Here is a 26,423-nt window from a genome sequence, read left to right on the forward strand (position 1 = left end):
ACTAATAGCAACAGATAAAGTTACTGGCCAGTATATTTGTACATAAAGAAACTGAAGCTGTACTAGAATTTACTTCAAAATTATACTTATTAATTACTTCAGATATTTATAGATAACACCACTGTATTTGTATTAGTAAGCAGGACAAGAAGAAATGGGTGGAAACTAATTAAGGAGAGAACCAATCTAGAACTAAGGAGAATTTTCCTGACAGAACAATTAATCAGTGAAATAACTTGTTTCCGGAAGTTGTGAGTGCTCTAACATTGAAGGTTTTTAAGAAGAGATTGGACAAGATTTTGTCTGACACGGTGTGGGATTTCCTACTTGAGCAGGAGACTGGACTAGCAGACCTCCAAGGTCCCTTCCAGCTCTGTTATTCTGTTATTATCATAATTTTTATAATACTAATAGCACCAATCCAAATTCCATAAAAAACCTGCAAGATTGGTTAAGAAGTTAAAAACATTTATTTGGAAAAGAAAAACAAGCAAACAAAGAATACTACAGAGTAAGATAAAACAATTTACATGATCCAAGTGGCAGAATTGGACTTGTTTTTCCGAATTTTAAATTATATTACTGTCATAGATATTGAAAATACAAATTTCCTATATACTAGAATGTTTATACTAGATGCTGGTTTACCTTTATAGATATTTATGGTATAAGGGCACAACAATGTTAAACACTTAAAAGGACATAATATCAGAAGGCTTGATAAGAATTTGGAATTTCAGAAAAACAACAGTCAGTTATTTACCTTTTAACTTCATGAAGTAAATACTTTTTTATTCTGGAGCCAATTATTGTAAGAAATGTATATTTATGCATAATTATTTTTAAGATAAACAATAAAAGTATGAAACAATTATATAGAATCAAGACAACTTATTAGGATGCATATATACATTGTTATTAAAACATGACATACATATAGAAGAAAGAAGTTTGCATTCATTTACATTCTGCCTTTCTTATTTTTTTTTAAGTAACTCAAGGAGGCAAACATATTTAATGCTGCTTCCTCTTCCTATTTTCCTCACAACCACTACCCTTGAGATGGGTTGGGCTGAGAGACAACGATTGGCCCAAGTCATCAGCTTGTGACTTTACTGAAGTAAATGCCTTCACTAAAAATGGAAATGTTGGAGTCTGGATGAAAATTGTCCAGAATGGTTGGGTCCATGTTAGTTTTCTCAGAATGGGCGTTGGTAAACTTACCAGAGAACGCCCTTTCTATCTATGCTGCTAGAGAGCCCAGGAAGGGTATGACTCCTCCTGATGACATCATCAAGTTGGGTCCATCTAGTATAAAAGTAGCAGCCTGTGGGAGAACCCCCCCCCCAGCTTTGGGGAAGATACTTGACAGACTTTAGTGAGTGTCTCTGAAAGCCAAAGCAGAATCGTGGACCATAACATACCTCACCACAATCCGGACGCAACAAGGGAGGGGCTGGCCTCTCTAGCAGCATAGATAGAAAGGGCGTTCTCAGGTAAATTTACCAATGCCCATTCTCTTACATGCTGCTGCAAGAGGCCAGGATGGAACATACCAAAGCCTCAAGTCCTCGTGATGGTCTTCATCGGGTCTCTCACTCCGAAGCAGGCACCACTCGCTGAAGAACCCGTCTGCCAAAAGCTGCGCTTGTGGAGGCATAGGAATCCAGGTGATATGTCTGATGAATGGAGATGGGGATGCCTAGGTGGCCCAGGCAGCCGAAGTTGCAGCACTTCTAATGGAGTGTGCTGTCAAGCCGTGTTGTACTGGCAGAGCTTTGGCTTTGTAGGCCTGTGAGATGCAAGCCCTGATCCACCTGCTTAAGATGGCAGGAGAGGCCTTGTTCCCCCAGTGAGAAGGGGAAAAGGATACAAACATAGCCTTTGTCTTCCTAAATGTTGAAGTGCATTTGATACAAATTCTAAGAGCCCTTCTAACATCTAAGGTGTGCCACTTGTATTCTAAGGCGTGGTGTGGATGGGAACAAAAATTAGGAACTACTGTGTCTTGGGATCTGTGAAATACAGAATTTATTTTGGATAAAAAGGTAGGGTCTAAACGAAGAACAACTCTATTGTTGTGAAAAGTGCAGAGGACCTGCCGTATAGATAGAGCAGCCAACTCTGACACCCTTCTAGCTGAAGTGATGGCTAGTAAGAAAACTACCTTGAACGTCAAGAATTGAAGGGACACTTTTCTGAGGGGTTCAAAGGGAGGGCCTGTTAGGGCCTGGAGCAGTGGTCCCCAACCTTTTTTGTACCAGGGACCAGTTTCACCCAGAAACACTTTTTCAAGGACCGAGAGGGGGGAGAGAGACACTTTTTCAAGGAGGGGGGGAGGGGGAGGAGTCCGAGTTTGGTGGTTTGCTTGGAGACGTTTCATTACCTGACTAGATAGCCCAGGAAGAAACTGCTTCAAAGAAGCTGGCGGGGTGGCTTTTCCTGTCGGCGCAGCTCCTCCAAAGCGCCCGTTCACCCCCACCCCGCCACCCGCGGTTCAATCCAGTGCTCCTTTCTGCCTGCCTGCCTGCCTGCCTTTGTTTCTGGTTGTTTTGGAGCAGCTTTGGCTGAGAATAATAACTATTCGCCTCTTTTACTCAGCCGAAGCTGCTCAGAAATGAAGACAGGCATGCAGGGTGGGGGTGAACGGGCGCTTCGGAGGACGACAGGAAAAGCCACCCTGCCAGCTTCTTTGAAGCAGTTTCTTCCTGGGCTGGTGAAGGAGCGAGAGAGCGACTGAGAGAGGAACGAGGCGGGAGGAAACCGAAGCCGCTGAGCCGGAGAGCAGGACAGGCTTTGGTTGCTTCCTCCCTCCCCTTCTTTCATTTGTGCCCTTGATCCCTGATCCCAGCAGCATTCACCGAAGGCGAAGAAAGCCGACATTTTTATTTTATTTTTATTTTCTTTGCGGCCCGGTACCAAATGATCCATGGACCGGTACCGGTCCGCGGCCCGGTGGTTGGGGACCCCTGGCCTGGAGGACCTTGTGAAGGTCCCAGGATGGGAACCTGTGAACCACAGGAGGGTGGAGATTGAAAGCCCCTTTTAAGAATCTCTGAACTGAAGGATGATAGGACAAGGAAGGAAAGGAATCCCAGGAGATGACTGAAGCAAGAGCCGCTGCTTGACGGCATAAAGTGTTAGGAGAGTCTTTGTCAAGGCCATCCTGGAGGAAACGGAGGACCTGTGGTACCCCTGCTACTGTAGGAGAGAGACCTTCCCTGTGACACCAATGACAAAAAAACCCTCCAGGTGGCATTGCATATATGTGTGGTAGAAGATTTACGAGACACCTAGATAGTAAGGATGACCTGGTCTGGGAGATTGGCTTCTCTTAACAGTTGCCACTCAAGCACTACACGGTCAATTTGAACCATTGGGGATCCAGGTGGAGCAGTGTCCCCTGATGTAGTGAGATCATGTGGTCTGGAATCCTCCAGGGAGTGGCTACAGACAGGTTCACCAGATCTGCAAACCAGGGTCTCGTGGGCCGATGAGGGGCTAGGAGAATCAGCTCTGCCCGTTCCTCCAACTTCTTCCGAATGACTGCCAGAATGATGGGAAGAGGGGGAAAGGTGTAAAGGAGACCGGTGGGCCATCTGCTCCAAAAAGCATTGGTCCCCTCTGCTCCCTGACAAGGAAACCTGGTGAAAAATCTGTTTACTTGAGCATTTTGGGGAGAGGCAAAGAGGTCTACCTCCGGGGTCCCAAACCTGAGTGAGAGATCCCTGAAAATGGACTGGGGGGTGGTTGGACTTCTGGTGGCAGGACAGGGATGTGCAGAGGTGGAGAAGCCCAGCTGCGGTTTCCGAATACCTCTTCTTGCGTTTGGAGCAATCCCCAGAGGATACCAGAATCCCGGAGAGATTCGTGTTGGTGTAGGGGACCCTCGGGTTGCAGTGTGGAGGAAGGCAAGCCCCTGGCAACGAAGAGAAGATCCCCTGAGCCCAGCGTGAAAGAGCCAGCCGCGTGTTAATGGCGGCTCCAAAGTCCGGACTGCCTCTGAAAGTATGCCTTTTATTGTGAATTGTATCTGTCTGAAGCCCGAGAGAAAAGCAGCTAGAAAAGTGAAAGTGTGATTAGCTTGGGTGGAAAGGCTTGGCAGACAGAGTGAAAGTGTAGATTACAGCATTTGAAAGGAGAAGTCTGTGAGGAGAACTGTTGGAAAGATGAAGAGACCTGTGGATTTGAGTTTTTGAGTGGATTGTTACATTGGACTATTCCCTAGGTTTAAAACCTGAAGAGGAGAGAGGCTACGGAAGAGAAAGAAATGTGGTGCTAAATGAGATACATTGAATCTTTGAACTTAGCGCAACAGACTCTACTTGACACTATTTGCTCAATAGACCTTTAACCGATTTGGAGAACATTATTTGACTGAGGTGAAGGCAGTAAGTGAAGGAGATTAAGATATCGAACTCAAAAGTATTGTAAAAAAGAGAGCAATTGAAGTTTGGGAAGAGACTGATTGCTGACAGTGATTAGTCAGCACTTTTCACCTCCCTCCTTCCGGTGTGCATGAAGAGAATTACAAAATTCCAAAAACGTTGGATTTAATCCTGACCTTAAAACTCTATTTTCTTACCACTCTACTTTATTTTCTTGGGTTCTCCCCTGGTACTATTCTGTTAAACTTCCAATCCTGTCTCCTATTTACTGACTTTTTGATATTAAGGTGAATCCCTTTTCTCTTTTCACTTTTTTTTCTTTATAATAGCTATAAATTTATTTACTTAGAAAAGGTATACTGATTACTAGACTTAATTGCTAATTGATTTAATTGCTTTGAATAATTAGTAACAATAAGGATTGTCATACTCCGACCAGTTGGATAGGGAAAATAATAACAAGGTTAAGAATTTTATAATTACTAAGTAGAAGATTAAATGCTAAACAGTAATTAGCAAAGGTTAAAGTACTACAATTTAGTGTGTGAATACAATCAACTTATTGGGGGAAGAATAATATTACTTTGAACTAAAATATAGCTGATTTAGAATACATAGAATATTTAATATTAAGATATAGGATTAGATAAAAGTTTATATAGATTTATAAAACTTAGAATTTTATAAAGTTGAAATCTGGTTTGATTTGATATATTACTTGCTATACATATTTGTTATATAAATTTATCATAGAGAATATTATATAGTTGGATAGTGCTCTACAGTATTGGAATATAGATTGTGTAAACTACATGCCTGATTGAAGATATAAGACCAAAAATAATACCTATTTATATATCTTAATTTCTAGTTGAGAGAACTGAATTTAACCACTCAATAGATAGGTAGTCCAAGCAATTATACATTGAAATTTTATCATAAGGTTAATAACACTGAATGGTGATTTGGGACAACATAATTAACATAATTCAACAGCAAAAACAAATACTAAAAGAAATGACCTCCACAACAACCACAGCCCTGAAAATGGGAAGGAAGACTACCCCAACCCTAACAACCACCTTGGCAACAGCTTCCCCTACAATTCAAAAAAACTACTGAAGAATCCCTAACAGGAGAAAAACAATCCAATGTCTCAAACGCTAATATACAATCTACTCTGCTAACTTTGCAAGAATCAATGTCAAAACTGCAAGAAATAATGATCAAGAATCATAATGAAACAAGAGCAGATATCAGCAAATTAAAAGAAGAGATGGGAAAGCTAAAAGCTGAGATGAAAGTGGACATACTTTAGGTAGAGGACAAGATTGGGACATTACAACAGGCTATGGAAAAAATGAAACAATGATAAAAGAAATAGAGACAAGGACGGAACGAACAGAAAAGAATCTAGAAAGGGTAGACGAAGAATTAAAAAATGTAAGCAAAGAAATGGAAGATTCCTTGGTCTACCTAGAAATGGACAAGGCAGCTGCATACCTGAGATTTCAGAATGTGGAGGAATCGAAGGATGAAGAACTAGTGCAGCTAATGTCAGAAATACTGGTCAAACTGTTAGGAAAAGATAAAGTTGACATACTCAAGGAATTTGATGAAGTTTATAGGGTCAGTACCAAATACGCAAGACGCCATAAATGTCTGAGAGAGGTTCACATCCATTTCACAAGAAGGAGTGTGAGAGATATAATACTCAGACTGTCGAGAGATAGAACAATAATGTACAAGGGCAAAGAGATTACGATCCTCAAGCAAATCCCAAAGAAAGTAAGGGAAATAAGACAAGATTACAAATTCCTAGCCAGTTATTTAAATCAAAAAGGAATTCCATTCAAATGGTTAATCCCAGAAGGGATGTTAATAAAATGGAAAGAAAGGAAAATCAAAATAGACTCTATGGAATGGGCACAAGATTTCTACGAACAGTTAGTAGGCACGGAAGACCAAAATACCAAGGAGGAATCCAAAAGAAATTTGCAGGAAGACCGAAATCACCATAGAAATAAATAAGAAGGACCCCCCCAAAGCCAAGGGAATGACTACCCACATCAAGAGAGAAAAGAACCAATCCCACAACAACTACAAGGAGAGAGCCGAATTATCACAAGACAAAAAGCGAAACAGACCTAGCTAAATGGAGGAAGAAAAGAAACTCCTATCTATCAATATAAATGGTTTAAATTCGACAACTAAAAGGAAAAGGATAATAGCTAAACTAATTAAACAAAACGCCAACATAATATGTTTACAAGAAACTCACATTAGGAAAAATGATGAAAGATATTTAATTTGCCCTAAACTAGGGAAGTTATTTACGGCACCAGCAGATAAACAAAAAAGAAAAAGAAAGGAATTGCAATATATGTGAAAGACGACCTAAAAGCAGATCTAATTTGGTCAGACCTGGAAGGAAGAACTCTGGTTTTACAAATCTCGATTAATACTATTTCATTTCTATTGGTAGCAATTTATGCACCAAATGAAGAACAAGGAAATTTTTTTAAATATTTACACCAAAAAATAGGATTTGAAAAAAGGAACATCTGTATGATAGGCGATTTTAACTCTATTGCTGATTACCAAAAAGACCATAGTAATGCAAGCAAGAACAAAAAAGGGAAAAGAGAGTTTCCCAAGACTTGTAAGGAAATGACGAAAGAATTAAATTTATTGGATTTATGGAGAAAATTAAACCCAGAAGACAAATAATTTACATATTACTCTAACCCACATAAAATATGGACAAGAATAGATATAGCCTGGATGAATGGGGGAATTGCAAATGAAATAAAAGGAATCGAAATTTTACCAAATGAATGGGCCAACCACAACCCAATTCAAATAATTTGGAAAGGCAGGAGAAAATCAAAGAAAAGATGGACATTAAACACTCAACTAATAAGAGAAGAAGAGTATATTAATAAGCTTAAAGAGGAACTAAATTATTTCCTAAAGGAAAATGATAATGATGCAACCTTGAGACAAAATATTTGGGATACATTGAAGGCAGTCATAAGAGGAATAACAATTTCTTATAATGTCATGAGAAATAAAAGAAAATATACTCAACAAAACAAATTACAACAACAAATTAAGGAATTAGAAATCCAATTACAAAAAAACCCCCAAAACCAAAGAATACAAAATCAGTTAATAACAACTAAACATAAATTGAACTTAATGGAACAAGAAAAAATGGAAATAAATTTGAAAATGACTAAACAAATTTATTTTGAATATGCAAACAAACCAGGAAGATGGTTATCTCATAAACTTAAAAAATATACCAATTAGTAGACGAGAAGGGCGACTTACAACATGAGATAGAAAAGAAAAAAGACATCATTCACAAATATTTTGAAAAGTTATATAAAAAGGAAGAAGTTAATGAGGATAAAATAAGAAATTACTTAGAGGAAACGAATGACAAAGTAATTGGAGAGGAATGGATAGAATTATTAAATAAAGATATTACATGGTCCGAATTGAAATCAGCAATAGAGAATCAAAGTAATAATAAAACCCCAGGGCCAGATGGGATTCCGGCAGAATTATATAAAGCAATCATGGAATTAATTGGACCACTGATGATGGAAGTGTTCAGTGAGGTACTACTAGCAGCTAAGATGCCAGACTCGTGGAGGGGAGCATTGATTTCACTGATCCCGAAGGAGGAAGCTGACCACAGATATATTAACAACTACAGACCAATCTCACTCCTAAATACTGATTATAAAATATTCTCCTCCATTATAGCCAATAGACTAAAACAAGTTTTAAACCCACACATACATGAAGACCAAAATGGATTCCTCCCGACTAGACAGATAAAGAATAATTTAAGAACAGTAGTAGATGTCTTAGAATTTTATGAAGCCCACCCTGAGAAACAATTCGCACTTATGTTTTTAGATGCAGAAAAAGCATTCGATAACTTAAATTGGCATTTCTTAATTCAAAAAGTTTATAATATGAATCTAGGCACTAAATTTGAAAATATCATAACAACAATTTATGACACACAGCAGGCTAATATCTTAATAAATGGGGAACCACAGGTCCAATAAAAATAGAAAAAGGTGTTAGACAGGGCTGCCCTCTCTCACCTCTTCTCTTTATATTCGCTCTAGAAACACTCTTAACACGTATCAGGCAAAATCCCGAAATTAAAGGATTGAAGATTAAAACAGAAGAATACAAATTACAAGCGTTTGGCAATGATATGGTTTTCTTTTTGGAGGAACCAATAGAAAAAGGATACAAATTGATAAAAGAATTAGAACAATTCAGCGCAGTAGCAGGACTTAAAATCAATAGAAAAATAACAAAATTAATGACCAAAAACTTAACAGAAGATCAGAAAAAAGAATTAGAGGTAAGTATGTGAATACAGGTAACAAAGAAAGTCAAATATTTAGGAATATGGCTAACACCACAATGTAAGACACTCAAAGAGAATAACTATAACAAATCGTTGCAACAAGTAAAGAAAGATTTAGAATCTTGGAGCAGGTTGCAGCTTTCACTATTGGGCAGGATTGCTTCTATCAAAATGAATATTTTACCAAAATTCTTATACCTATTTCAGACGATTCCAATTAAATTGCAGATTTTTTTTTTTGAAGAACTAAATAAGATAATGCTCAAATTCATTTGGCAAGGAAAGAAAGCTAGAATTAACATAAAGGCATTACAGGATCTGAAGAGCAGAGGGGGATTAGCACTTCCAAACTGGGAACTATATTATATGGCAGCTACTTTATTATGGTTAAAAGATTGGGTGAACTTACTTAACAAAAGAACACTATTATTAGAAGGCCACGATTTGCAGAGAGGTTGGCACGCCTTCTTATGGGAAGTGGGGAAACCCAATCAGTCATATTTTCATAGACACCTAATTAGAGATTCACTATTAACCAAGTGGAAAAAAGTACGGAAAAAACACTATTTAAAAGTACCGATTTGGCTATTGACAATGGAGGCAATGGTTTATCCCAACAATTTGGACTTCACAAAAATGATCAAATACAAAGACTTATTAGATTCACAAGGAAAACTGAAAACACGACAAGAATTACAAGAGCGAGGATTTAAAATTGTTCTGTGGGTATATCTCCAAATCCATAGTAGATATAAACAAGATAATAAAGATTTTGGAATTTATAACAAACTCCAGCACTTAGATAAAATTTTATTAGGATCAAACAAAAAAAATATAACTAAATTTTACAAATACTTACTGGAAGTAGAACTAGAACAAGAGACAGTGAAAGGAAATATGATAGCTTGGAGCAAGAATGTCGGACGGAGTATTACACTAACAGAATGGGAAAGAATTTGGAACAGAAACAACAAGATCACAAAATCGGCAGCTTATAAAGAAAACGCATGCAAAATGTTTTACAGATGGCACCTTCCCCCTTCGAGGTTGGCGAAGATGCACCCAACATGAGTCCAAAATCTTGGAAATGTAAAAGTATAGATGGAATCTTTTTCCACATGTGGTGGTCGTGTAAGAAAACCCAGAAATACTGGCAAAGAGTTAGAAAATGGCTAGAGGAGATAGCCAAAGAACAAACTGAATATAAACCAGAGTCCTTCCTATTAGGGATTTTTGACAAACAATTACAAAAAAAGATGAAGTATATAATAATACATATCTTAACAGTGGCCAGGCTAGCATTTGCTCAGTGCTGGAAACTACCTCACATACCTACAGAACAGATGATCATCCAGAAAATTTCAGATTGTGCAGAAATGGACAAACTAACCCTAGCCCTAAAAAAAAGTCTTCAATATATTACAACAACTGGAATTCCTGGTACAAGTGGTTAGACCAAAGATAGATCGTGTATTATAAGGTATAAATAAAGAATGGGATAAACTTATTTGAGTGTAATCCAAATATAGATACGGATAAGATGTGCGTATATGATACAATTTAAGAAGAAAAGATCTTACAAACTGTCGAAAAGGAAAATGTTTTTAAATGTTCACCCTCCCTTCTTTCTTTTTTTCTTTTTCCTTTCTTTTCGCGTTTCTTTCTCTCTTTCTTGCTTTTTTCTGGTTTTGTTATTTGTGTATATGTTGTAGATTTGTTTTTTTTAATTTTAAAATTAATAAAATTTGTTTTTTTAAAAAAGGAAAATGGACTGGGGAAGGGACCATTCTGCATGATCAACTGGGCTCCTGCTCAGCCAATCGGCCTGGGAGTTGTCAACTCCCGAGATGTGGTCTGCTGTGATAGACAGCAAATATCTCTCTGCCCACCTCCCCAACTTTTCGGCTTCCCTCATGAGGGGCCTGGACCTTGCCAGTTGACGTGCGCCTTTGCAGCCATGTTGTCTGTCAACACTAGCACATGGGACCCCACTATCCTGCCCCTGAAACGTTTCAGGACTAGATAAATGGCTCTGAGTTCTAGCCAGTTTATGGGCCCTGTCTAACCAGGACCAGATCCCTTGAGCCATGAGGCCTTCCATGTGGGCTCCCCAACCCAGGAGACTTGCATCGGTGGTGATGTTCAGTCTGTCCAATTCCTTGAACGAGAGACCCTTCGAAAGTGCTGGGGAAAGCCACTGCTTGAAGGAACGGCAGACCTCTGGAGAGAGCAGGACCTTGGCAGATGTGTGGCTGGTTCCTGCTCATTGAAAGGGGAGCAGGAACAATTGTAGAGCCCGTGAGTGTAGCCGTGACCATGGAATGATGCCTATGCATGAGATCATTTTGCCTAAAAGTTTGGACAACATCCACAGGGAGACAATGTGTTGACGTTGGACCTGTCAAATGATCTTGATAAGACCCTGCCCTTGGGTTGGAGACAGAAAAGCTTGGCACAGAGTTGTGTCGATGATGGCTCCCAGATGGAGCAATCTGGTTGTTGGGAAGAGATGGCTTTTCTTGGAGTTGATCGAAAAACTGTGGTACTGGAGGCAATGGAGAATGATTTGAAGATCTTGATGGGCAGAGTGGGTGGAGGATGACAGATGTCATCCAAGTAGCATTGGATCCTCATTGAAAAAGACTGAAGTGAATCCACCAATGCGGGCAGTAACTTTGTGAAGACTCTTGGGGCAGACGAGAGCCCGAAAGGGCCCGATACTGGAAGTAGGAATTCTGGTAACAGAAATGGAGAAACTGACGATGATGAGGCCAGATGGGAATGTGGAGGTAAGCCTCTGTGAGATCAATGGAAGAGCGATTGCCCTCCTGCTCTCCAGACTAGAATGCAAAGTCTGCATTTTGAAGCACCTATATGGGATAAATTTTAGAAATTTTAGGTCAAGAATGGCTCACCAACCCCCATGATGCCTTAGGGACCACGAAAAGCCAAGAATAAGGCCCACATCCACATTGTAATTCAGGGACTGGTTGAATGGCCCTTATATTGACCAGGTGGTCAATTCCATAAGTGCCCTTCGTGAACTGTCCCGGGAAATGGGACAGAGTAGAAATTATTCTCGGGGTGGTGATAGAAATTCTAATTGTAACCCTGGCCTTATTGAGTACCCAGGCATCTGTCATTGACGCCTCCCATCTGGAAGCAAAGGAGGCCAAACAATCTCCAATGGAAGGGGAGAACAAGAGATTATTTAGAGCGATGGAAGGAGCGACCCCCTCCCCCACGAAAGGGCCATTTACCCGCAGCTTGTTGTCTGCCAGTAGCCTCATGGCATTGATCCTGATGCTGAGACTATGTTTTCTGAGGTCTGGAGAAACGAGAAGCATTTTCAGGCCTGAATGAGGGAGGCTGATATGGGGTAGGGCAGAAGTCTGCCCTCTTTCCTGTTGATGAAAGGACTTTCCTTTTGTCTTTTGTTTCAATAACAAATGGGTCAAGGGCATCTCCAAACAGCTTCTCACTGGTACATGGGGCAGAAGCTAGTTTCCACTTCCATTGAGGCTCCGCTTGCCAATTTTGTAGCCATAGCAGTCCTAGTTGCCACTGTTGACGCCATGGCCCTGGAAGAGAACTTGGCTGCATTGAGGGTGGCATCTGCTGAGAACTCTGTTGCTGCTATGATCATATTGAGGTCTTGATGCAACCTACAGTCTGATGGAGGTACGCGGCCTTGAAGTTGGCGTAGTCAGTGGATGGAAGACCTTGTAAAAAATGATGCAGCAGTCAAGGCCCGGATGGCCCAAGCAGAGGCTTGACGGTGTTTGTTAGGAACATTTGCCCTTTGCCTTTAGTATGTCCTCAGGCTCAGTTGGAGTGCTTGAGGAGGAGGCCACAACTGGGTCATCTACTGGGGGAGCCATAGCTAAGGCCCCACATTGTAGAACCGCCTATCTTGGGACGATGGGCGGGGCCTTCAGTGGGGAAGACAAATTGTTCCTTGACTAAGTCAAGAATGAAGATGATGGGGGAAGGAAGGACCTCCAAATGAACAATGGGTTTGAAGAAGAGGGAATCCCCATGCCCTGACTGTACCATTTGTGGCTCGCGGGCAATTTCCTCTGCTGACAACTGGGCTGTTACCAGTGCCTTGTATAGGAGAGGTTTGAATAAAGCAGATTTGAATACAAAAGCCAAAGGAGGCTGATCAGGCCTCAGATATTCCTCTTCCTCCAAGAGGTTGGGGTCCCAGATTTCTCCCTCTTCCAGATCAGAATCAGAGGAGGGACTGCACTCAGATGATTCCTCTTACTCTCCCTGACTGAGGTCCACTCCTTCCACATAGGTAAGATGGGCCCTTTGTTCTATACGGTGAGGTAGTCCCCTTTGGGGAATCTGAGCTAGAGGAAAAGCCAGGAAGGAAGGCTGAGGTCTGTCTGAAGGCCTGAAGATGTGTTGAAGCCCTTCTGCTAGACCTTCTCTGATGGCTAAGGAGACTACTTCGTTGATGTCAGAAGATCTGCCACTCAATGGAGGATCCGGGGGCCGAACACCTGCTGCTGTTGGAGTAAAAGTGGCCTCTAGTTTTGATCGAGAGCTGCTTTGGGCCACGGATGGGATAGATGAAGAAGAAAGATCCCAAGGAGTCTGGGAAAAGTTGGGACCTGACCTGCTCAAGTCTTGAGGTCCTGGTTGGATTTCAGGTCACTCTGGGGACCAGGATTGGAGCCGGCTAAGAGGAGCTTTGGTATCTTCCCTCTCCCTAGAAGTAGCTGGCTGAACAACTAGAGGATTGGCTGGTTAGGAAGCCTGTTGTAGTTGACCCCTCATTTGTTCAATGGTTTTGTTGAACTGCCTTTCTAAGGCTGCATGCCTTCGTTTCTCTGCCTTTAATTCGGCCACTTACAAGAGCTACAGGCTATGCAGGGGTTAAATTGCTCCTTAGGCTGTAAACAGTCCCGAATGGCGAAATCAGCAATAAAGTAAAAACTGTGGTTTTCATGATCAGCTGAGAGGCGCTGTTATCACCGATGCTATCTTTACGATTGTTGTGGCCGAAATCACTGGGGGAAGTCTGTGGGGGCAGATCAAGGGTTGCTCCCTACTGACAGTAAAGAAATGTCGAATCCTCGGCATTGCAGGAGAGTGGAGCCCACTCTCCTGAAGGCACAGCTCCCCGGGAGTATGCCAATGACGAAGATAGCTTTCGCTTTTGCTGCTAACTAAACTGCTTTCAGAGACACCAGGTCACCGAAAGAAGCTGAGTCAAAGCTGGGGGCTTTCTCCCATAGGCTGCTACTTTTATACTAGATGGACCCAGCTTGATGATGTCATCAGGAGGAGTCATACCCATCCTGGGCTCTCACAGCAGCATGGAGGAGAAAGGGAAGCACCACTGTCTTTTTCAAGGTAGAGGTTTTTTTGAGATGAATTGTCACTTCAGGGATTCATTCATGTGCAACCTCCCCGGAGGTTTTGACCAACAAGGAAGAACATGGTTCTGAGAAACAAGTGGTCTATAAAAGAGCCAAGGATCTTGTCTACTTCATTAGGAGTTGCAATGTTTTATTAATTGATTGACAAGTCTAGGTTGCTAAAAAAAAATACACAAAAAGCAATCAAAGAACAAAAAAAATGAAAAAGAGATTATCATAGGAACACAGCCATCAAAACTCATTCCAGGTAACTGGACAAGCTATGCCTTAGTCACCTCAACTGGACTTAGTTAATTTGGACTAATCAACTCATGTTTAAACATGAGGTGACAAAGGCATGAGCAAATGTGAGAAGTGACTGCCCATCCAAGAAAAGGCAGAATTAGTGCATCAGACAAATCCTGGTGAAGGCTGCATAGGTTTGCATAGCACTTGTCCTTCAACAGGAACTGAGAATCCAGGAGAACTTCTAAACTTGAGTGAGTTCCATATAGGATAATGCAAACCTAAATATGACACATTACGGATCCTTGAAAAAGCACAGCCACTCTTGCCTTCTCAAGGTTAAATGTAAGCGTGCTCTTTCCTTTCCAGTTCTTCACAGCCTCCAGCTCTGGAACACTATTTGGTTGGTCCAGTGAAGGAGATGCAAATTTATTATCATCCACAAACTGATGATATTGATTGGTGGATGATTTCTCTCAGTGGGTCACACGTTAAATAGGAGAGGTAAGATTGTCATGCTCTGAGACATTCTACAAGAAAGATTCTGGAAGCTTAATCTTAATCCTCACAACACACCCTAGCCAAAACTAACCCAAGTGAAAGGAAAATCAGTACAACACCATTGTATCTCATTCCTAAATCATGCAGTCATCTCAGAAAGGTATCAAGATTGAACATACTGAAAGCTGATGAAAGATCAAGAAGAGCTAGGATGGTTGCATTGCTCCTATCACAGTTCCACAAGAGATCAAAACATGCAGTAAATGCTTTTTCCATACTATATCCTATCCTGACACCTGACTGAAATGATATATATAAAAACTCCCTTTCTTTGATCCAGCAGTCCCTATTTGGGGTATAATCTCCTTAATCCAGGGCTCTTTTCTCAAGAACCTTCCTGAGAATAGGAAAGCCAGAAATTGGATGAAAATTGTGCAGAACTCGCATCTAGTGATGGCTTCTTGAGAAAGGGCTATATCACCACCACCATTATGACAGATGGCACCACTTTTTCACACAGATTCTACATGGACCAGTGGGATGGATCTAATCAACAGTGGTCAGCTTAATAGAATTTAGGCTATGATCCATTTCCTCAGGAGTTATAGAGCAAAACAGTTCCATGTAACAAAAAATATATTAAACATCAATCAGCTCACTAGGACTGTTTCTGAAATAATTGTGGCCAGAAAATAAATCAAATAATGATTCACCCACTATTTACCTCCAAGCTGAACAGAGAAACAAGGCATTCTCATTCTCTGAACTGAAGTTGAAGCAGTCCTTTAAAAGAATCTCTAGAAATCTATTGTTGGCAATGGTATCCCTCACCTGTAGAAGAGGGAGATAAATGAAAATTACCATCCAGAGTAGCAGGTAATTGGAACAGCAGTAATAGGCCACTGTCACTGTATCAAGTTATATAACCCAAGCATCCTTTCTTTTAAATAAACAAACAGACAGACAAATCCTCCTCTATTTGGGGTGTTGGACACTTTACAACTATTCATTTTGTTACTCTTAGATTGTACAAAAAAGAAATAGACATTACTCTTTCATGAAACAATGATTCTTATTCCTGTACAGGTAATATTGACTTATGACCGGTTGTTTAGCAACCACTCAAACTTATGATGAACCTACCCAGGGCTACTTATGAACAGGATTGAAGTTCCCATGGTCCCCCACTCCATGGTCATATGATTGCATTTTGAGCACTTGATAGTCAGCCTGCATTTGTAGCATCATGCAATCATGGGATGGTTTATGACAGTTTTTGTCAGAAAATGGCATTTATCTTTGGTTCCTGGCAATAACTGCAAACAATAGATTTGCTTAACGACTGCAGTGTTCTCTTTATAACTGTGTTTGTTTAATGATTACTGCAGAAAGGTTGTAAAATTGGGCATCATGAGACCAACTTAACAACTGTCACAATTTATGACCATAATTCTGGGATCAATTATGGTTGTAAATTGAGGACTAATTGTATATTACATTCCAGTATTTAAAAACCCATTCAATAATTGCAGCTCTGATTTGTAATGAATATTATAAATCCATAGATTGTGCCATATCTTATTAAAGAATAGGAAGGAAGGAAGGAAGGAAGGAAGGAAAGAAAGAGTAGAGGAGCTCTGTATTCTCTTACATATTTCCCACGCCAGGAAGGAATTGCCAGTATGAAATTGCAGCATACATAACTGGAGGCAGGTAAGTAATACTTAAGTGGTATCTCATGCCATCAGGTGACTACACTGTTGTTAAATGATACATTTTAGTACACATTGATGTAATCACTGAAATAAACAATTAATATCCAGTTCATAACTTAAGAATTATAGAAGAAATGCCTTTGCAAACTTTTCAACTGAGATACTACAAGAAAAGCCAGTTATTCCAAGCTACTGACACGCTCACATATGCATAGCTCAGCTTGGGCTCATGTGCATAGGCCTGATGCTCACGCAAACTGGTTCCCATCTCCCCTAGACAGGCCACCAAGCTGCAAAGGTTGGGGACCATTGATTTAGGGAACAAATTGTGGACATGAAACAAGGAGTGGTTATCAAAGCAAAGGAGTCCGCAATGTTAACCTATGGCCTTGCCAACAGAAAATAAGTGAACCAATATTTTTCCTCAGTTCTCACAATAGATGAAATTTTCTATAGACTTATTATTTTGTATCTAAACCAAATCTTCTATCCATCAAGCAATACAAAAGCCATTTCTGCCTGGCAAAGCAGCCCATGTTCCAAATTAAGTGATTCTTTCTGGAGTTAGCCTTCAAGGAATAATGGACTACATGCATATAAAATTTTATGATACTTTTCCAGTAACTAAAGGCCATCTCCAATATATATGGACTCTGAAGCCAAATATAGTCTAAACCACATTTGCCATACACTGCAGGTTTCTGTAGTAAACCAAGAGCACCCAAAATCAACTTAATTTCAGATGCAGACTTCCATGAAACCCTATGCCCAATCTAGTTTTTTTGGCATTTGTGAGCACAGGCAAACAGTAACAACACTTGGAAAGCAGCTTGGTGCTCAGCAGCACAATAGAACAGAGCAGAACAGAATAACAGAGTTGGAAGGGACCTTGGAGATCTTCTAGTCCAATCTCTGCTTAGGCAGGAAACCATACACCACTTCAGACAAATGGTTATCCAACCTCTTCTTAAAAACTTCCAGTGTTGGAGCATTTACAACTTCTGGAGGCAAGTTGTACCTTTGCCTTGTGTCTTGTTGTATAGAAAGAGCAAGTCAGCTGAGGCTGTACAATATCCCCAATATGTGTAAGAAACTCTAGAAGAAGAAAGGGATTATAAGCATTTATCTCATTAGAACTTAAAGAGAAAGAAACCAACTAAGTATGTTAAAGCCTAAGCATCTGATCATAGCTAGGCCAAATAATTAGAACTAGGAGAGTGAGGTTAGCCCTGTCCAGCCAAGACAGCAGCTTTGTATTAGGGAAAGTGTGAAATGTAACAAATGGGTGTATAAAGCTTTCATCTAAGCTGTGGTGTGTCAAATTGTAGCCAAAAGAAATTCCCGCACAAATACAGACTCTCTTGGAGAATGAAGAATGTGGGGAAATTACACAACATGACATTTAACAGGTAGTTCCTCTCTGCAGCAGTTTCCTCTATTACAAAATAAACAAAACCTGCATTTATTCAACCAAAATTATTTACATACTTCATGAGATGAAAATGTAACCTCTTATGGCCAAGCTCTAAGGAGCTGTGCAGTTTTCTAATCACTGCCATAACTTTGCTTTTTAAAAATGACATGTCAAAGGAATTACTGATAATATAACCTTAGCTATACTGTATTTTTGCAAAATAATGGAAGATTAAATTTTATTAACTGACTTTTTGCAGATCAGTAAAATAATGCTACAAAATTCTACCGGTAGATTTTCAAAGTAGAATATACGCACGTGCTAAAGAAATATTAATCACTTTACAACTGTAAACTTGACAATTTAGAACAGGAAATTACACTATTGCCTATAGATTTCCATCACATTAAATAATGACTTATCACTGAAGTTAACATTTCCTAGAATTTGTTCATATTCATGAGCTCTTAAAATTGCATGTTGAAACTTCATGATCACTGTTGTTTTCATTATTAAATAAGATACAATATTTAAAATGTTTCCTGGCACAGAAAGGAACAATGAACATCATTTAACTACTGGAATGATTACTAATTTAAAGAATAGCAGGAGACAGGGTCAGTTCAACCTCCAAAAAACCTGCAATGGCAAAGAAATTTCCAAAGATAAAGCTTTATGCTAACTGTTACTGGATTTTGACTTAAAGGCGAATAAAATAGTTGCCTCAATTTTTCTCTACTTCTTTCCCCATCTCATACTGGATATGTACAAAAGAGATATTTAAAATATGAATTTTGTAAATTCAAAGAAAATTTCAGATCCCACTGTGGCTTCTGCACCATGGCAATTAAATATTCCAACCCATGACACTTTCGTGTGTGTGTGTGTGTGTGTGTGTAGGTAACATGTTACTGACAGGAAAGTGTGTAATTTGTAATTTTTCGATAGCTTGACCAATTTCTTTAAAAACAATGCCTGAGCTTTCAATTTTACATCAAAGTTTTTTTAAAAAGCTCAGCTACAATGAGGAATATAGTACATTAATGGAACATGTAACAAGGTAGCCACTGGAGAGAGAAGCCATTTGCCCTGAATAATTCATTTTATGTACACAGTAACACACCAGCATTACGTTGGTATGATTGCTCTTTCCCCCCTTGATTTTGGAATACGTGTCCTTTAAAGAATGGACCTTAATACAGCTAACCTGGTAATCATTTACCATCTATATATTTAAACTTTCATTGTCATGATCTTTTACTGGGTGAAACAGCATCATAGGGCAACAATTTTTGAACTAAGGTAGTTCAAATGGGCTAACTTACAGAATGTGAGAATCTGGGATCCACGATTCCTACAGGAATGAAATTTGGGAAGGCTGTGGCTGTTTCATGGCTACTGGCTGCTGCTGCATTGTTGCTGTGGTCACATGATCTACATTATCAATATTCTATGACAGTTTTCCAGCTACTCTTGCAATTCCTTCCTCCATCCCTCCCCTCTCACAACAGCAGTCACTTATCTGTTTGCTGGAAAGGGAAAGTGGAAGCGAGGGGAAGGGAAAAAGGAACCCCTTTCCTGGTCTATGCCATTTCTTATATGTTCCCCTGACTAGTGACACTCATTCACATGCTCTCCCTGACCTATGTCACTCACCAAGCACCCCTTTTCAAATTCACATGGCATCTCTGGTGCATACGCACTCTTTCCAACCTACGTGGTACTTCTTATGCAACTCCATGTTCCGGTCCTGGCCTACACCTAAGGAAATATTTTTTAACACTAGAGCACCAAAAAAATCCATACAAAGACTACTAAATGTTTTAAAGCTACAGTACCCTACTTGTTTCCTTGCTATGAAGCCAGTCAAAACTGTTTCAGAAATACCCTTTCAAAACTTTGTACAATCTACATGGTAGATTTTAAAAATAGTAATTTTATTAAGAATTGAAATTGAAAAGATAAAAACTAATACAAAGAAAAAGAGTAAAAAAGAAAAATTGCAGAAAAGAAAAAAGAAATATATAAAGAACAATTTTCTTCTTTCATCACACATATAGTTTTAATAACCTTCTATTAAACAGCAATAAATAATCCCTTTCCCCCCTACATGTCAAACTCTTAACTATAAACAAAAATTTAAAACTTGTCATTCATTTCTGGTCAACAAAAGTCTATTAAGGGTTAGCAGAGATACTGCAACTACATATCCATTTTAACCTAGATCAAATAAACCAACTTTATATTCCTCTCCTGTACTTTTAACTATCTTGGTTTTTAATCCTTTCAAATAATGTCCTAGAAATTACTTTATTTTCATTTTTTTCCTTTGTTCAGTCTCACAAAATCCTTCAAAACTTTAGCAAGTCTTCTTTATAAATCCAATCACTCTTCTGGCTTTTTATTGTGTATCCTTTTTGATATTACAATATTATTCAGTTTCATTTGTATATAGCTAGCATATCACCTTTCCCCATACCATTCTTGTAGTCTGTCATTTTAAAATCCACTTTCAAATCAAATTCAGTCAAAGTTCCAAGTAATACGTCCCCAGAATAAAAATCCAAGGCATCCATTTTTCTTCAAAGTCTGTTTATTATGAACATGTGATGATCTGGGGCATGGCACATAAACAACATACCCAGAGAACAGATCTAACTCCCTTTTATTGCTCCAACTGTGCCCCCTAACATTCCCACATTCACTATAAGTCCTGAAGCAAAGCTCTCACATGCACCTTCAGAAGCCTCTGGCTATGAGTAGTCCAATAAGCAAGGTTAGCTACCCAGCAACCAGGGCAGCAATCCAAAAAGCCAGGTTAGCCAAACATTAACCAGAGCCAGAAGTTCAGTGAAGCAGGCAAACTGGCAAGTTCCACAAGCACAATCTCCTGGCTTTGGCAAGTGCACACAAAGCTCCACAGATTCAATGCTTGTTCCCGACAAATGCCCCTCCCACCAGCACCTCCTTACATCTCAGTCCTCAGGTATGCCTTGTGAAAGGGGGCGGGGCACTCCCCTTCCTCATAGCTGGCTCAATATGCGTTGATCTCACCGTCTCTCTTCCCTCTTTGCTCTCAGATCAGGAGGAGGTAATCCTTGCTCTTCTCCTGAGCTCTCCCTGTTCTGCAGGCCTTACTAATTCATAAAAGCCTTGCCTGGACTGACTCTGCCTTTCCTCAGTTTCCAATGGGGGTGTTGTATATAGACATTTGCATACTCGTAATACTACGTTCCGATTGGACAATCACTACCACCTAGCAATTGGTGGTTAACAACGGATTATGATTGGCTGCCTAAAAGGCGGGAGGTTTAAAATGAGGCCATTGGTTGCGAACCGCGAGCAGCCGCTATAAAAGAGGCTGCCGCGGCTTGAATTTAGTTGAAGTTACTGACAATTAAATAAAGAGCTGAACTCAACTCCGGTCTCGAGTCTACTTTGTTCTGGCGATAGAACACTGGCGACGAGGATGGGATCGCAGGAACAAAGACCGTAAGCATGTGGCAACGAAAGGTGAGAAATCAACGAAATGGCCGGCAACAACTCGCCACCTGCACGAAGAAGACTGGGAATCATATACTGACAGGCTCCTGATGCTCCTGGAAAGCCAACAAACTACAAGGAATCACTGACCAGAGGAAGAGAGCCGTATTCCTGACGCATTGCAGTCCGACCATTTTTAAAATGGCAAAAGCATTGGCAAAACCGCACAATGTCAAACAGATGGCATGGCCGGACCTGAACCAGATGCTGAGAGCCCATTACGCGCCTGTTGTGTCCAACCTCATTCGGAGACATGAATTTTATAAACGGGATCAATGAGAAGGCGAGAGTATTGGAGACTTCGTAGCAGCACTAAGGGACATTGGTCAAATTCAAGAAACACACTGAAATTCTTCCATTGACCATCGTTGATCGAGACCGCCCCAGCCTGCTTGGTTTAGAATGGTTCACGCCTTTGGGGATCGAAGTGACAGGAATCAACAGCGTCACCGAAACAGACTGGGAAGAAAGCCTGATGAAGGTGTTCCAGGACATATTCGACGGGACGCTAGGCAAGTACCGTGGGACCCCTATCTCATTTAGCCTAAACCCGAACATAGCCCCCATCCGGCTAAAAGCCAGATGCGTCCCCTTTGCGTTAAAGCCAAAAATTGATGAGCAGCTGAACAAACTCATCGCACAAGGGGTGCTAGAGCCAATTGACCATGCAAGATGGGAAACCCCGATTGTGACTCCCGTGAAACCAGATGGGTCCATGCACATTTGTGGTGACTATAAGGCCACCCTGAACCACGCATTACAGAAGAGCACATACCCCGTTCCAGTAGTCCAGCACCTCTTGCACTTGTTGGGGGGGAGGAAACGTTTTTGCAAAGCTCCATCTCGCGCAGGCATATCAACAATTGCAGGTTGATTCTGAGACGGCCGAGGCACAAACTATTGTAACACATGGGGGGCCTTTAAATGCAACAGATTACAATTGGGTGTAAGCGTGGCCCCCGGCCTTTTCCAAAGCCTGATGGAACGCCTCCTCCAAGGACTAAAAGGGGTGGTTCCCTATTTTGATGATGTATTGATATCCGCCGGAAATAAAAAAACAAATAAAGGACTGGCTAAGAGCAGTCTTGCAAAAGTTTAGAGAAGCAGGACTCAAGGTCAAAAAAGAAAAATGCCAACTTGCCACAAATCAGGTCGATTTTCTAGGATATCTTATTGATGAAGCAGGAATCCACCCCACCGAAAAGAAAATACGAGCAATAAAAGAAGCACCCAGACCCAAAAACAAAACAGACTTGCAAGCATTCTTGGGACTCATTAATTTTTATAATGTCTTTTTGCCGCAGAAGGCAACAATAGCGGAACCACTGCATAGACTACTCGATAAAAAAGCCATCTGGAAATGGGGCTGACAAGAAGAAGCTGCATTCCAAAAAATTAAGGACTTAATAACATCCAAATCTGTATTAATCCAATACAGCGACATGCTACCACTGACTGTCACCTGCGACGCTTCACCATTCAGCGTAGGCGCAATACTTAGCCACACACTACCTGATGGCAGAGAGTCACCGATCACCTTTTATTCCAAAACCCTGTCAAAATCTGAAAGAAACTACAGCCAACTGGACAGAGAAGCTTTAGCTGCTATCTTGGGGGTTAAACGTTTTCACGAATACCTTTATGGTGGGACATTTTCCTTAATTACTGACCGCAAACCACTGCTAGGAATCCTGGCAGGAGACAGGGCCACCCCCAATATCCTGTCTCCAAGGATGACAAGATGGTCGGAATTTCTTGCAGCTTACAATTACAAGCTCGTCTATTGACCAGGAAATGCCATACCACACACCGACGCATTGAGCCGCTCACCCCTACCCAACCATGACGACGACCCAGCTCCCACCACAGGCACCCTGCAAATTGAAACAATATTGAACCTGCCCATCACCACATCGGACATTGCAAGGGAAACCGCAAAAGATGCACTAATGGCCCGACTACTGAACTGGGTGGGGAGGGGCTGGCCGGAAAATGACAAAAATGAGACTTTTAAACAGTTCAAAACCCGGAAAACTGAGCTGTCAATTGAAAAAGGATGCATATTGTGTGGGGATAGGGTTGTTGTTCCAAGAAAATTACAAGAAGACGTGCTGTACATGTTACATGAAGGACACCCGGGCATGGTAAAAATGAAGTCCCTGGCCAAAAGCTACGTCTGGTGGCCAGGAATAGACAAAGACATTGAAACCTGGGTAAGAACATGTAATAAATGCCAGTTGTCCAGACCTACTCCCCCTTTAGCACCGGTCCTTTACTGGGAGACACCCAGAGGCCCCTGGTCAAGGATCCACATAGACTTTGCCAGACCCACAAAAGGATATACATTTTTAATCATCGCCGATGCCTACTTGAACTGGTTGGAGGTCAGCATCATGAGTTCAACAACCACTGAAGCCGTCACTAAACAACTAAAGAAACTCTTCGCCACTCATGGATTACCAGATGTGTTAGTCTCAGACAATGACTCACAGTTCACAGCTTTAGTTTTTGAACAATTCCTCGCAGAACAAGGCATACGACATGCCCTGACAGCGCCAGCTCATCCGGCGGTGAACGGATGGGTGGAATGCATGGTTCGATATATGAAAGAAGCATTAGAAAAACTTGAAGGGGGTGACATGCAAGACAAAATAAATACAATGCTCACAATTCAACATATAACGCCGTACACATCAACAAACAAGAGCCCAGCTGAACTTTTAATGGGCAGAAAATTGCGCACATATTTGGACAGACTACACCCCACCTACAACCCCGAGAAAACACCAGACTCTTCCAGTAAGTACCGCATGTTTATACCAGGCGACCTGGTATACGTGAAAAATCTTACTGGAGACCCATTGTGGTTACTGGCCACGATAACACAAATAACAGGCCCCCGGTCATACCGATTAGAAACTATGGACGGCAAAACCTGGAAAAGACACATAGACCAACTACAATCCCAATACCTCGAACGCAACACTGACACACCCCGAAACATAGAGAAAACTCATACAAAACAGCCAATAGGTAATAATAAAACCAGAGGGGGGGGGGACCTTTAAATAATAAAGAAAAGGAAGACCCTATTTTAACACAATTAAAAACATGCCACCAACCAGCAACAGAAAGCCCAAGAACAAATAAAAATTACTTACCAATAGATGAGTTCGAAAGAAGAGAGCTGGAGGAGAACCAGGGAAGAAGCAGCCGAGCTGACTCTACCTGTCTGAATAGGCCAGACGGGAGCGACACCGCCCAACCAACCAACCTAACAAAGCATGGCAGGAGCGGCATGACTGGCTCACCCTTCCAGGAGGTTCCAGAGAGAAGGACAGGAGAGACATCGATCCCGTCCGAACCGAGTGAAGACACCACAGAGACTGAACTGCGCAGGTCAAGTAGGACCCACAAAAGCCCTGCCTATTTGCATGACTACATCACGTAAGGTGGACCATACCAAGAGGGGAGGGGTGTTGTATATAGATATTTGCATACTCGTAATACTACGTTCCGATTAGACAATCACTACCGCCTTGTGATTGATGGTTAACAACGGATTATGATTGGCCTCCTAAACGGCAGGAGGTTTAAAATGATGCCATTGGTTGCGAGCCGAGAGCAACCGCTATAAAAGAGGCTGCCATGGCTCGAGTTTAGTTGAAGTTGCTGACAGTTAAATAAAGAGCTGAACTCAACTCCGGTCTCAAGTCTACTTTGTTCTGGCGATAGAACAGGGGGCATGACAGGAACACATCAGATTGGCAAGGTCTTGGATCACTTCCGACTCTGGCCAGAATTACACCCAGTAAAAAGCAAAAGTTTGAAACTGCCCCCCACCCATAGTCACAATCTCCAATCAGTTCTCAGTCCATCAGTATGATGATTCCAAACTCCACCTTCCTCCAGCTGCAGTTCCCATGGAAAGAAAAGCCACCGAGCCATAACATTCCCCCTTTATCTCTACAAACCCCTTTCCTTCTGCTAGAATGTGGAGAACTTGAAGCACCATTAAATTCCTTTGCAGGAAACCTAAAGAAAGCTTAGAAAAGAATAGACAAAGGCTACAATAAAATATGGCTAGACATATGTCAGCTTCAGGGTCGACATTCAGTCTTGTCTAGAGGTTTTGTTTTCTATGTAACATCACTTACATATCATCTATCTGTAATAACAGACATTTTAAAAATAAACTTCTGAATCCATTGTTTTCAATTATCCTTCTAAATATCCAAATTGAAGGTATCTTGCTCCATTCTTTATAAATGAGTTGACTTTAAAAATTTTCCTCTTTTAATTGTAATCGTTAATTTCTTGTACTTCCCTCTAGGTACAATCTTCCGATTCATCCCATTCTATCATATTTTTTTCTAAAGAATCAAAACATGGGAACTATTCTTATGTTTAATTTCACAGTCATATTCAAACCTCACTCCTCCTTTTTAATGCAATATAAGTAAGGCAAATGAAAAGATCTTCAGCAAATAGTTGTGGCTGACATCTTCACATTCTGACCATCTCCCATGTGAGCCTCTGGAATGGGGAAGGAAATAAAGAGAAATTGGCTAAAGAAGGAATCAGAAAGTATGAACTTTCTCAATCCTCCAACATACAAGCAAGGTTAAATTATCTACTGCATAACACAATAAGATTTAACAGGTTTATGTCTTTACTGGTGCCTGACTAGCCTAGATGCCAAGATTCCAGGAATTCTCTAGTGGATTTTTTGGATTTGGTTAGTCTACACACATAGGAATAAACAAACAGATATATAGAAATAAATCTATTTACACCATTCAAAAGAGATGACAAAAAGCTAAGAAGGAAAACAAAAAACCA

At 40.7% G+C, this 26,423-nt stretch overlaps 1 protein-coding gene across 5 annotated transcripts in view; it reads right to left on the minus strand.

The window, feature by feature from the left end:
- The window catches only part of FUT9 (fucosyltransferase 9), a 90,841-nt gene that overhangs the window by 17,886 nt on the left and 46,532 nt on the right, over positions 1 to 26,423 (minus strand). For 3 of the 5 annotated variants that reach the window (XM_087913987.1, XM_087913982.1, XM_087913975.1), the window contains exon 2: positions 15,634 to 15,740. The exons of the other annotated variants lie outside the window; for them this stretch is intronic. In XM_087913987.1, coding sequence (XP_087770113.1) covers positions 15,634 to 15,667 — 34 coding nt within the window. In that variant the 5' untranslated portion in view covers positions 15,668 to 15,740. The remainder of the gene's footprint in view (positions 1 to 15,633; positions 15,741 to 26,423) is intronic. 5 annotated transcript variants of the gene reach the window in all.

This window comes from Pseudonaja textilis, chromosome 1 (genome assembly GCF_049901715.1).
Source record: "Pseudonaja textilis isolate UNSWEBS1 chromosome 1, rPseTex1.2, whole genome shotgun sequence".
Classification (NCBI taxonomy): domain Eukaryota; kingdom Metazoa; phylum Chordata; class Lepidosauria; order Squamata; family Elapidae; genus Pseudonaja; species Pseudonaja textilis.